Source organism: Passer domesticus, chromosome 3 (genome assembly GCF_036417665.1).
Source record: "Passer domesticus isolate bPasDom1 chromosome 3, bPasDom1.hap1, whole genome shotgun sequence".
Lineage (NCBI taxonomy): Eukaryota > Metazoa > Chordata > Aves > Passeriformes > Passeridae > Passer > Passer domesticus.
In genome coordinates this window covers 2,321,218-2,334,313 of record NC_087476.1, presented here as the reverse complement: position 1 = coordinate 2,334,313, position 13,096 = coordinate 2,321,218, and the positions used below count along the sequence as shown (strand labels likewise).

General features: G+C 42.6%; 1 protein-coding gene across 8 annotated transcripts in view; it reads right to left on the bottom strand.

Annotated features, from left to right (window-relative positions):
- The window catches only part of FZD3 (frizzled class receptor 3), a 66,635-nt gene that overhangs the window by 5,104 nt on the left and 48,435 nt on the right, over positions 1–13,096 (bottom strand). For all 8 annotated transcript variants that reach the window (XR_010357851.1, XR_010357850.1, XR_010357852.1 and 5 more), the window contains 2 exons: positions 3,439–3,587; positions 1,586–1,819 (listed from right to left, as the gene is read on the bottom strand). Coding sequence is in view for 4 of the 8 variants with exons in the window: in XM_064411542.1 (XP_064267612.1) it covers positions 1,586–1,819; positions 3,439–3,587 (383 nt within the window). In the remaining 4 variants the exon portion in view is untranslated. The remainder of the gene's footprint in view (positions 1–1,585; positions 1,820–3,438; positions 3,588–13,096) is intronic.

The window sequence follows — 13,096 nt, the reverse complement described above, 5'->3', positions numbered from 1 at the left end:
AGCATTGGCAGGCACAGAATGGACGGACACACGGACAAAGCAGCCTGGGGCAGCTCTGTGTGACCACACACTGCCACACAGCCTGGAAAACCAGGGCTGCACACAGCCCTGCTGTGTAATTAGTGCACCAAGAGCAGCACACACCCTGAAAATATCACGGCGTGCTCTCTCTTTCCAGCCCAGACACCAGCAGGGAGAGGAGATGCACCACAACATCCAAGTTTGGCAGAATTTTGGCCCCGTGTCTGGCTGCAAGGGGCCTGTCCAGCCCTCTGTGCAAGATCTTCCCACACCTGGAATTGTCTGGAGGGGCTGGGGGCCACCTGGGACAGTGGAAGGTCCCAGGGAGGTGGAGTGAGATGATCTCCAAGCTCCCTTCCCACCCAAACCATCCGGAACGCCCCGAATTTTTGGAGGATGCCCTGTCCTGGATTGCAAGAGAAGTGTCTATGCTATTTCCCACCTGTTAGAGATGGGGCAATTATCTCCTGTTCATTGGGCAGTTTTTCTTTTCTCTTCCACAGCCAATCCTCCCTCCAGGAGATCTCTGCTGTTAATGGGCCATTAATAATTAATTATCTTCTGTTCATGGCCAGTGAGTGTCCCTGCAGGGCTGATAAAATTCCATCATCCCACTGGGAGATGCTCTGCCCAGGGGGAGCAGCCAAGAATTCCTGCCTGGATACAATCTGAGGTTTGGAACTCCACAGGCAACATTTTCCCTCTGGATTCCCAGGGGAGCAGCTTCCCCACTGCATTCCCAGAGGAAGACCAGGCCATTTTCACCACCACTGGATCTTGGGAGGGAAACCCCGCCCTTCTACAGGATCCCTGCTCCAACAGGAGCAGGAGTGTCACCAGGATATTTTTATGAAAATCCTTTGCTAGGATTTTTTCTCCTGAGAAGCTGAGAAGCCTCAGAGGAAAAAAAAAACCAATAACTGTGTGATGGCTGTGGAATGTGGTCTGGAGATGCTTCACCAACAGGTGCATCTTGGATTGGTCCATGTGAATTGTTTTTACTTGATGCCCAATCATGCTCCAAGCTGTGTCGGACTCTCTGAGCAGTCAGGGATTTTTATAATTAATTCCTTTCTAGCTTTCTGTCTGTATCATTTCTCAATTTCTTTTAGGCTAGCAATATAATATAATATAATATAATATAATATAATATAATATAATATAATATAATATAATATAATATATATAAGATAATATATATCGTATCGTATCGTATCGTATTGTATCGTATCGTATCATATCATAATATAATAAATCAGCCTTCTGAAACATGGAGTGAGGATTCTCATCTCTTCCCTCATCCTGGGACCCTCAAACACAGTGACACAGGGGGGCTGCAGCCACCATGGAACGGGACTGCTGCCACCCCCCTGACCCACAGGGGCTGTCAGGGCACGTTCTGACTGTCAGTGTTATTTTATATTACTGCACTGTTTATTGCTTTATTTAAATTTCCCTAGTAAAGGGCTGTTATTCCTGCTCCCCTATCTTTACCCCTTAATTTCAGAGCCACAGCAGTTTCTCGGGAGGGTTTCCCCCATTTCCCAGCTCCCGTCTCACGTACCGTCCGTCCCGCGAGCGGTGCAGGCTGCCGTGGTAGCTGCTGACCCTGCTGTGCACGCTGCCAGCCTTGCTCCTCTGCTCGTCCAGCACGGCCAGCTGCGTGGACGAGGCGTGCGTGGAGGTGCCCTGCGTGGAGGTGCCCCTGGATTTCCGGATGATGGGGGTGTTGGGGTCCCTCAGCAGCGACTGGGCGAAGTCCGGCTCCTGCAGCACCTGGCGGCTCTCGTTGACGACCCTGAGCGGAGCAATTAGCGTTAATTAGTGCGGCGTGAAAGTGATCACAAAGCACAACAAGTGGCAGGGCTTGGCAAACAGCAGCGTGATTTGCATTGCCTGGCAAACAGCAGCATCATTTCCATTACAATGTCCCCGTCTGCCTGATTTTGAAGCACCTCCCTGTGTGGTTATTTCGGTTATTTTCGCCCTCTGGTTGTTTGAGCCCAGTTGAATCCTTGAAGGATGGACCAAAATTCACACAGGAGTCACCTCCGTGAATTTCTGTCGCTGTGGATCTGGTTTAAAACATCCTGAAGGGCAACATTTATTAGGAAAGGACCTACCCACAAGATCACACAGATTGTCTCTAAATCGATGCCAAGCTTAATCTAAATTAATGTCGACCCTACAGAAGCTCCAGGAAATTCTCCTTGTCACTTTATCAAGCTGCTCTTCAGCACCAATGCATGAGGAAGATTAAAAGCAGAGATAAATGCTTTCAACTGCAACCAAGAGGAACCTGCACTTCATTCCAATTTAAAGCTCTGATTCAGCTGGCTAGATGCACACTGATAAATAAAAAGTTTCCATCCCACCCCTCAGCAAGAGGCGGAGTAGCTGAAGTGTTTATTTGACACTTAATTCTTGTTAAAAACACTCTGAAGATGGACAAATGTAGATTTGATTCTGGGAATAAAGAATATTTAGGGAGAAATAATGAATTTTTTGAGCTGTTGCCTGTTTTGTCCTTCCTGACTCCGTTCTGGACAGTGACTTTTCCATCCCACCCCTCAGTCAGAGGCAGAGTAGCTGAAGTGTTTATTTGACATTAATTCTTGTTAAAAACACTCTGAAGACGGACAAATGTAGATTTGATTCTGGGAATAAAGAATATTTAGGGAGAATTACGGAATTTTTTGAGCTGTTGCCTGTTTTGTCCTTCCTGACTCCATTCTGGACAGTGACTTTTCCATCCCACCCCTCAGTCAGAGGCAGAGTAGCTGAAGTGTTTATTTGACATTAATTCTTGTTAAAAACACTCTGAAGACGGACAAATGTAGATTTGATTCTGGGAATAAAGAATATTTAGGGAGAATTACGGAATTTTTTGAGCTGTTGCCTGTTTTGTCCTTCCTGACTCCGTTCCGGACAGTGACTTTTCCATCCCACCCCTCAGTCAGAGGCAGAGTAGCTGAAGTGTTTATTTGACACTAAATTCTTGTCAAAAACACTTTGAAGATAGACAAATGTAGATTTGATTCTGGGAATAAAGAATATTTAGGGAGAATTATGGAATTTTTTGAGCTGTTGCCTGTTTTGTCCTTCCTGACTCCATTCTGGACAGTGACTTTTCCATCCCACCCCTCAGCAAGAGGCAGAGTAGCTGAAGTGTTTATTTGACACTAAATTCTTGTCAAAAACACTTTGAAGATGGAGAAATGTAGATTTGATTCTGGGAATAAAGAATATTTAGGTAGGAATATGGAATTTTTTGAGCTGTTGCCTGTTTTGTCCTTCCTGACTCTGTTCTGGACAGTGACTTTTCCATCCCTTCCTGCCTTTGCCTCCATGAAAACCCAACCCAAACTCTCCCAGGGCAGCAAGGGAAGGGCTCATCTGTAAAATATCCGCGCTCACTCCTTTTTCCTGCGCCCGTGGAAGAAGCTGGCCCACTCAAAACAGGTCTTCTTGCTTCCAACCCAGAACACCGAGGGGATGCCAACCACCAAGGCCATCAGGTACTTCATGAGGAACAGAATCAGGTCTGGACGGCTCATCTGAGTGACCTGGGGAGGGAAAAAGAGAAAAAAAGGAAGGTTCTACCAGCCATCCTGGCCCAGCAGTGGTTGTGAACACATTGAAACCACCCCTCCCTGCCCTGAGCAAACACGGCCAGGGTTCCTTTGTTCCTGGATCCATGGAGCATGACCAGAGCCCTGCACGGCCCTCGGATAAAAGGCTCGGCTGCTGTGAGGTCCTGGCCTTTATTTGAGTTTCTGCTCCTCTGCCCTGAACAATCCTGAAATATTTTCCAGTCTGCAAATCAGAGTTGTTCCTCTGATGGGATCAGCCCGTGCAGGAGCAGGTGTGGGGCTGCTCTTGGGGAAAATCCCAGTGGGAGCTCCACGGATGGTCAGCACGGATCTTTGTTCCCTCAGGAATTCAAGGCTCTGGCCAGGCACAAGTGCCTGGTTCTCACCAACCCAGCCAAACTTTCCCTCTTCAGGAGATCAGCTGAGCCTGAAAACCCTCACAAGATCCATTTTCCCAGATGTTTTCACAGCCTTGGAGAAGAAGACAAGGATTTTCCTTCCAGGAAAGTCGTAGGGTGTCAGCAGGACAAACACCCGGGGGCTTTCTGGAATTGATAACCTGGCTCACACCTGAACCTTCAGGGAGAGAGAACTTCCAGAGGCCACCAGGCTGTGTTGGGGAGGGACAAACTCATGGTGGGGAGAAGTCCTCTGTGAGAATCTGTGTGGTGACTGGGAATTCCAACGATTCCGGCAACTGGGAGAACTGGGATTAAGGTGGGAGAGCTGGGAATGTTCCCCTGGAGAGGAGAAGGATCCAGGGAGAGCTCAGAGCCCCTTCCAGAGCCCAAAGGGGCTCCAGGAGAGCTGGAGAGGGACTGGGGACAAGGCTTGGAGGGACAGGACACAGGGAATGGCTTCCCACTGGGAAAGGGGGGATTTAGATGGGATATTGGGCAGGAATTCTTGGGAGGAGCTGGGCCGGAATTCCCAGAGCAGCTGTGGCTGCCCCTGGATCCCTGGGAGTGCCCAAGGCCAGGCTGGGACAGTGGGAGGTGTCGGGGTTGGAACTGGATGAGTTTTGGTCCCTTCCCAAAGGGATTCCAATCATTCCATGATCCCAAACTCCCCCTGGCCAATAAATTACTCAGCTTTTACCAACAGGTTTCCTGCTTTTTGTCACAGCTGAGGGAGATCCCCAAACCCCCTGAGTTTTTCTACCACCTTGAGAATTTTTATTTTCTCAGAGACGAGGGCTAAGGACAAGAGAGAGAACACGGAGGACAAACGGCAGAATTATCCTGATCCCAACAGGAATAAAAACTGAGGATAAGAAAGACCTGGAAGGTTTGATTGTGGCTGTTTGACTGGGGGGAGATGCCCAGGAAATCTTCCCACTGCAGCGGTGGCTTTGGGACAGATGGTGAAAGCTCATCCAGCTCCAGCCCTGACATCTCCCACCATCCCAGGCTGCTCCAGCCCGGCCTTGGACACTTCCAGGGATGGGGCAGCCAGGAATTCTCTGGGAATTCCATTCCATTTCCAGGGAAATGCTGGAAAAACCACCAGACCTGAGGAAGTGACTGAGCAGCCCAAGGAAACATCCCAGAATCTGTTTGGGACAGGGAGTGGTGAGGGCAAGGCTGGAATCCTCTGGGAATTCACAGGGAACAACCAGCCCCCCGTGCAGGAAGCTCAAAATGTGAGAAAAACAATGGCTGGACACTGAAATGGGGGAAAAAAAAACATTTTAAAGGGTTTTATCCAAGCAATAGGAAAGAAATACTGCACCGGCCAGGAGGGAATTGCATCCTCAGGAGAGATTTTGGGATTTGTTCACACAGGAATTGTGGGGACAGGCACGTCTGAGTGCCACTGGTGGCAGCCAGTTTTTCCCCCACATTTGAAATCCAAAATCAAATCGTGCCCTGTGCCAGGGGCAATGCCAGAAATAGGCTCCAGTTCCAAAATATTCCAATTAATTCTTGCTGAGGGCATTACACAGCTCCCACGGTTTCACCCAGCACATCCAGCTTTAATATTCTGTATTATTGCACATTTTCAGCGCTGGAGGTGGGGAACAGGAGGGCAGAAATGTCAGAAATTCCTGAGGAGTTTTCCATCCGGGGATGCTGAAGGGTCCTGCAGCATTTCAAGAACAGCTCTGAGGAGGTTTTGTGGCCAGACTGGGAGATTCCACCCAGGAACCAACAACAAAAAACCACCCAGCTCTCAAAAATCCACCTTTTTGTTATTATTTCATGAGCGGGATAAATGGGGAATTCATCATTTCTTAACGAAGGTGACATTCATTCATTTTTATATTTAATTATTTATATTTACATTTAATGTCTGTCCACGGGGTGAGGTCTCCCCGAGCAAAACTTCTGGCCTGGAGGGAATTTAATTTTGAATTTTTCACCCAGAACAAACCACCAGCTCCAGTGCTGAAGCTCTCAGCTGCTCGCTGTGTTAATTCCACCGAGATATTAAAATAAATCACTCAACAGCAAAAAAAAACCAACTCCTGGCTCAACGTGCTACAAATAAATCCAAAAATGAAAATAAAAACATTCAACAGATCTTTCAGGTGAAAGGAAGCGAGTTATTAAACATCATTAGAGACTTTTCTCCAAATTAAGCCAATCCAGGGAGTAACACCCATTAAACTCACATTAATGCTGCACCTGTTTGAAACAATATTAACCTGCAGACACGAGGTATTTATAATAATTAACAACATTTATGGTAATTAACACCGGGAAAATGAAACTTGAAATGACTCTCAGGGTTTATTGGGCTAAAAAAACCAGGTTTGAGCCCAAAGGCAATGGGACAGAGACCAGTTTTAAAAGCAAAATTAGGCAAAAACTCACTTGGTTCATCACCAAAACTTTTTTTTTTTGAGCACTACCTGACTCTAGTTATAATTATACCTGGATAAATTTGGTTTATTATTTATTAAAATTGGTTTATTTAAGAAACCACCCCGAAAGCTGAACTAGTGCAAGGAGGAGAAGGAATTGAAAGGAAGTTCAGGGGAATTTAAAACTTATTTTCACCTAAAGCCGTAGAAAAGGCTTCCAAAATTGAATAATAAAACTGAAATTACGAGTGTGTAATTTAAATAAAATGTAAATATCACATAGCAGAAAACTTAAAGTTTTAAAATAGATATAAAACAAGACAAAAGTTTTATAACAAAAGTTAGTCCTTCACATTCTTCTTCATAAGTTTAAATAATATTGGGTAATTAAATATACATTGTGAACCACAAATAGTTCAATTAAAAAGAATTTAAGTATCATTTCTTAATCAAGCAATTTATCCTTAAAAAAACCTTATAAAGAGAGAAATAATTCTGTCATTTCTCGTTTCCCACTCGGCCAGAGCCTTCCTGAAGTCTCTGAAATTCAACGTTCCCCCAATAATCCTGGACCAAAGGCTCTCAAAACTCCCCCTCCACACTGGAAAGCTCAAATCCAGAGGGAGATCTCCTCTGGGCATTAAAAAATGGGATAATTTGATTTTTTTTTGATAAAAACCTGCCAGCAGCTGCTTTTCAGTGTCAGGGAGCGCAAGGCCCTGTCCTTGGAGATGGGAACTTTTCCCAGAGGGAACAGAATTCCACTGCGGATTTTCTGTTTCCCTCCACACCTGATCACATTCCCAGGGATGTAAAAGGGGTTTGGGCACTGCAGGAACACGAGAACTTGGAAAATTCATGGATTTTCAGACCGATTTGGGCTGAAAAGAAATTAAAGCTCATTCAGTTCCAACCCTGACATTCCCACCATCCCAGGCTGCTCCAAGCCGGCCTCGGACACTCCCAGGGATGGAGCAGCCAGGAATTCTGTGGGAATTCCGCCCCAGGGAAGGGTTTCCCTGCGGATTTGGGCTCCCAGCTCTGGGGAAGACGCACGAGGAGCAGCGGGGCCGGGGCCGCGCTCCGAGCGCCTCGGGCACATCCAGGAGGCCTCGCCCGGCAGCTTCTGCCAGACACAGAGATCACAAATGAAATAAAAGATATTTCTGATATTTCTGCAGCCCATTTCTCCCCTCCCCTTCTCTGCACAGCATCCAGAAGAGAAGTTTTCCCCTCAGTGAATCCAAAAATCCTCGGCGAACGCTCTGGCCCTGACCGCGATATTTTATAAAAATCCTTTGCTAGGATTTTTTTCTTCTCATTTCTTTAATGAGAAGCCTCATTAAAGAAATGTAAACAATTAATTATGTGATGGCTGTGGAATGTGGTTTGGGGATGCTTCACCAACAGGTGCATCCTGGATTTTCCATGTGAGTTGTTTTTACTTGATGCCCAATCATGCTCCAAGCTGCGTCAGACTCACAAATTTTTATTTTATTATTAATTCCTTTCTAACTTTCTGTATAATTTCTCTATTTCTTGCAGTCTAGCATTTTAATATAATATAATAATATAATAAATCAGGTTTCTAAGAATTATGGGGTGCAGGTTCTCATCTCTTCCCTCGTCCTGGGTTTGGAGGCGTCGATTCCCTCACGGCGCTCAGAAAGGAGGTTAAAAAAAACCATCAATTTCCACTTTCCTCCAGGGAAAAACAACCTGCTCCGTGGGCAAACTGCTCATTGAAATGTTGATCGAAATAATCCTGACTTTTTGCCCCTCCTGCCTCCGAAATGATCAATCACAGCTGCTTTTTTATCTGGCAGGCAGCGCGGCCTCTTCCCGCTGCAATGTGTGAAAATACAAATTAATGAGCACGGGGTGTGTGTGTGAGGGGAAAAAACCCAAATCCAGCTCCTGTCCCCCTCCTTGGGGCAAAACCACCAATTATTTGGTATTTCCCTCAGGATGGAAAGCAGTGAAATTCAAATTAAGCCGTGCTTCTGCTGGAAATGGGGAGAGGCCAAAGGGGAAATCCCACGGAGAGGCCTCGGTTTCTGAAGGGTTTCCATCAGTGCCACTGCTCTGCTGCACTCAGAATTTGGTTTTCAGTCAAATGTGGCAGCGTGTGGCACTGCAAAGTAAATTATTGGTATTAAAATCTTGCTTGTTTTATGCTTTTGTTGAGCTGTGACATCGCTGCAAGGCTCGGGCTGGGAACGGCCTCAGAGCGAACCCAATAAATAAATAAATAAATAAATAAAATTAAATATTAAATAGAAATAGAATAGAAATTAAATTATAAAAATACACAAGGCACTGTAATAAAAGTTTATAAAATCACCATCTTCATGGGGATCAGCTATTCTGGGACAAACTCATTCTCCATTTTCAGCCCAGATTCACCTCACCTTCCCGCTGCAATGTGTGAAAATACAAATTAATGAGCACGGGGTGTGTGTGTGTGTGAGGGGAAAAAACCCAAATCCAGCTCCTGTCCCCCTCCTTGGGGCAAAAACACCAATTATTTGGTATTTCCCTCAGGATGGAAAGCAGTGAAATTCAAATTAACCCGTGCTTCTGCTGGAAATGGGGAGAGGCCAAAGGGAAAATCCCACGGAGAGGCCTCGGTTTCTGAAGGGTTTCCATCAGTGCCACTGCTCTGCTGCACTCAAAATTTGGTTTTCAGTCAAATGTGGCAGCGTGTGGCACTGCAAAGTAAATTATTGGTGTTAAAATCTTGCTTGTTTTGTGCTTTTATTGAGCAGTGACATCGCTGCAAGGCTCGGGCTGGGAACGGCCTCAGAGCGAACCCAATAAATAAATAAATAAATAAATAAATAAAATTAAATATTAAATAGAAATAGAATAGAAATTAAATCATAAAAATACACAAGGCACTGTAGTAAAAGTTTATAAAATCACCATCTTCATGGGGATCAGCTATTCTGGGACAAACTCATTCACCCTTTTCAGCCCAGATTCACCTCACCTTCCCGCTGAAACGCGTGAAAATACAAATTAATGAGCACGGGGGGTGTGTGTGTGTGAGGGGAAAAAACCCAAATCCAGCTCCTCTCCCCCTCCTTGGGGCAAAAACACCGATTATTTGGTATTTCCCTCAGGATGGAAAGCAGTGAAATTCAAATTAACCCGTGCTTCTGCTGGAAATGGGGAGAGGCCAAAGGGGAAATGCCACGGAGAGGCCTCGGTTTCTGAAGGGTTTCCATCAGTGCCACTGCTCTGCTGCACTCAGAATTTGGTTTTCAGTCAAATGTGGCAGCGTGTGGCACTGCAAAGTGAATTATTGGTATTAAAATCTTGCTTGTTTTATGCTTTTATTGAGCAGTGACATCGCTGCAAGGCTCGGGCTGGGAACGGCCTCAGAGCGAACCCAATAAATAAATAAATAAATAAATAAATATTAAATAGAAATAGAATATAAATTAAATGATAAAAATGCATAAGGCACTGTAATAAAAGTTTATAAAATCACCATCTTCATGGGGATCAGCTATTCTGGGACAAACTCATTCTCCATTTTCAGCCCAGATTCACCTCACCTTCCCGCTGAAACGCGTGAAAATACAAATTAATGAGCACGGGGGGTGTGTGTGTGTGAGGGGAAAAAACCCAAATCCAGCTCCTCTCCCCCTCCTTGGGGCAAAAACACCGATTATTTGGTATTTCCCTCAGGATGGAAAGCAGTGAAATTCAAATTAACCCGTGCTTCTGCTGGAAATGGGGAGAGGCCAAAGGGAAAATGCCACGGAGAGGCCTCGGTTTCTGAAGGGTTTCCATCAGTGCCACTGCTCTGCTGCACTCAAAATTTGGTTTTCAGTCAAATGTGGCAGCGTTTGGCACTGCAAAGTAAATTATTGGTATTAAAATCTTGCTTGTTTTATGCTTTTATTGAGCAGTGACATCGCTGCAAGGCTCGGGCTGGGAACGGCCTCAGAGCGAACCCAATAAATAAATAAATAAATAAATAAATAAATAAATAAAATTAAATATTAAATAGAAATAGAATAGAAATTAAATCATAAAAATACACAAGGCACTGTAATAAAAGTTTATAAAATCACCATCTTCATGGGGATCAGCTATTCTGGGACAAACTCATTCTCCATTTTCAGCCCAGATTCACCTCACCTTCCCGCTGAAACGCGTGAAAATACAAATTAATGAGCACGGAGTGTGTGTGTGTGTGAGGGGAAAAAACCCAAATCCAGCTCCTGTCCCCCTCCTTGGGGCAAAAACACCGATTATTTGGTATTTCCCTCAGGATGGAAAGCAGTGAAATTCAAATTAACCCGTGCTTCTGCTGGAAATGGGGAGAGGCCAAAGGGAAAATCCCAGGGAGAGGCCTCGGTTTCTGAAGGGTTTCCATCAGTGCCACTGCTCTGCTGCACTCAGAATTTGGTTTTCAGTCAAATGTGGCAGCGTGTGGCACTGCAAAGTAAATTATTGGTATTAAAATCTTGCTTGTTTTATGCTTTTATTGAGCAGTGACATCGCTGCAAGGCTCGGGCTGGGAACGGCCTCAGAGCGAACCCAATAAATAAATAAATAAATAAATAAATAAAATTAAATATTAAATAGAAATAGAATAGAAATTAAATCATAAAAATACACAAGGCACTGTAGTAAAAGTTTATAAAATCACCATCTTCATGGGGATCAGCTATTCTGGGACAAACTCATTCACCCTTTTCAGCCCAGATTCACCTCACCTTCCCGCTGCAATGTGTGAAAATACAAATTAATGAGCACGGAGTGTGTGTGTGTGTGAGGGGAAAAAACCCAAATCCAGCTCCTGTCCCCCTCCTTGGGGCAAAAACACCGATTATTTGGTCTTTCCCTCAGGATGGAAAGCAGTGAAATTCAAATTAACCCGTGCTTCTGCTGGAAATGGGGAGAGGCCAAAGGGAAAATCCCACGGAGAGGCCTCGGTTTCTGAAGGGTTTCCATCAGTGCCACTGCTCTGCTGCACTCAAAATTTGGTTTTCAGTCAAATGTGGCAGCGTGTGGCACTGCAAAGTAAATTATTGGTATTAAAATCTTGCTTGTTTTATGCTTTTATTGAGCTGTGACATCGCTGCAAGGCTCGGGCTGGGAACGGCCTCAGAGCGAACCCAATAAATAAATAAATAAATAAATAAATAAATAAAATTAAATATTAAATAGAAATAGAATATAAATAAATGATAAAAATACACAAGGCACTGTAATAAAAGTTTATAAAATCACCATCTTCATGGGGATCAGCTATTCTGGGACAAACTCATTCTCCATTTTCTGCCCTGATTCACCTTACACCCAACCCATGTAAAATCCATTTTTTTCCCCCCAGAATTTTAGCTTTCAAGTGCCTAAAAAACACATCCCTGAATGCTGGAAAAATTATTTGGGCTATTCCATCAACTGAGAAAATTTTATAGCATAACACTGCACTGATATATATTCAAATATAATAATAACAAGAGTTATTAATGAGTTATTTCTGCTTAAAACTCCTCTGAAAAATCGCTTCAGTATTTTTATACATTAAATTCAGGTTGATAAATCTATAAAATAAAGGAAAATAAGACAATTCCTAAAATTTAAACACAAGGAATAATGTAAGTTGGCCGAAGCTTTCCCCTGATTTGGACAGGAATCATCAATTCTGATATTTCTTATCACTTTTGACGTTCCTTATCAGTTTTTGATATTTATCACTGTGGTTTGCTGCTGGTGGAAATGAGAAACAAACCCAGTCCTGCTCATTTCTGAGCACCACAGATAATTCTAAACAACTCGGGTTAGACCCAGTGACTCCAGAAACAATATCAAACTACAAAAATCAATAAATCACAATAAAAATCCATTTCTGGATTCCAATCCCAGGAAACTCCCTTGGATTTATCAAAAGGAAAAGGAAAATCTGGTTTGGGGTGATGGATTTCCCATCACAGGAACATTCCGTTTGGAGGGGAAAGAGCAGAAATTATTACTAATAATATAATAAATTATTATTATTATTATTATTATTATTATTATTATTATTATTATTATTATTATTATTATTATTTATTACCATTCTCATCTATTCACTCAGTTTTTGTTTCTGCTTTAATCACAATTAAAGAATTTATTATTACTAATGTAATAAAGAAATATTAATAGATATATTATTATTACTATTATTACTATTACTACTACTACTATTATTATTATTATTATTTTAAAAATAACCATTCTCATCTATTCACTCAGTTTTTGTTGCTGCTTTAATCACAATTAAAGAATTTATTATCATTAATATTATACATAAATATTAATAGATTTATTATTATTATTATTATTATTAGTATAACTATTCACTCAGTTTTTGTTTCTGCTTTAATCACAATTAAAGAATCACTGTTGCTGCTTTAATCACAATTAAAGAATTTATTATTAATAATAAATAAATAAATACTAGTATATTATTATTATTATTATTATTATTATTATTATTATTATTATTATTAAAAAAATAACCATTCTCATCTATTTACTCAGTTTTTGTTGCTGCTTTAATCACAATTAAAGAATTTATTATTATTAATATAATAAATATTAATATATTTATTATTATTATTATTAAAATAACTATTCACTCAGTTTTTGTTTCTGCTAATCACAATTAAAG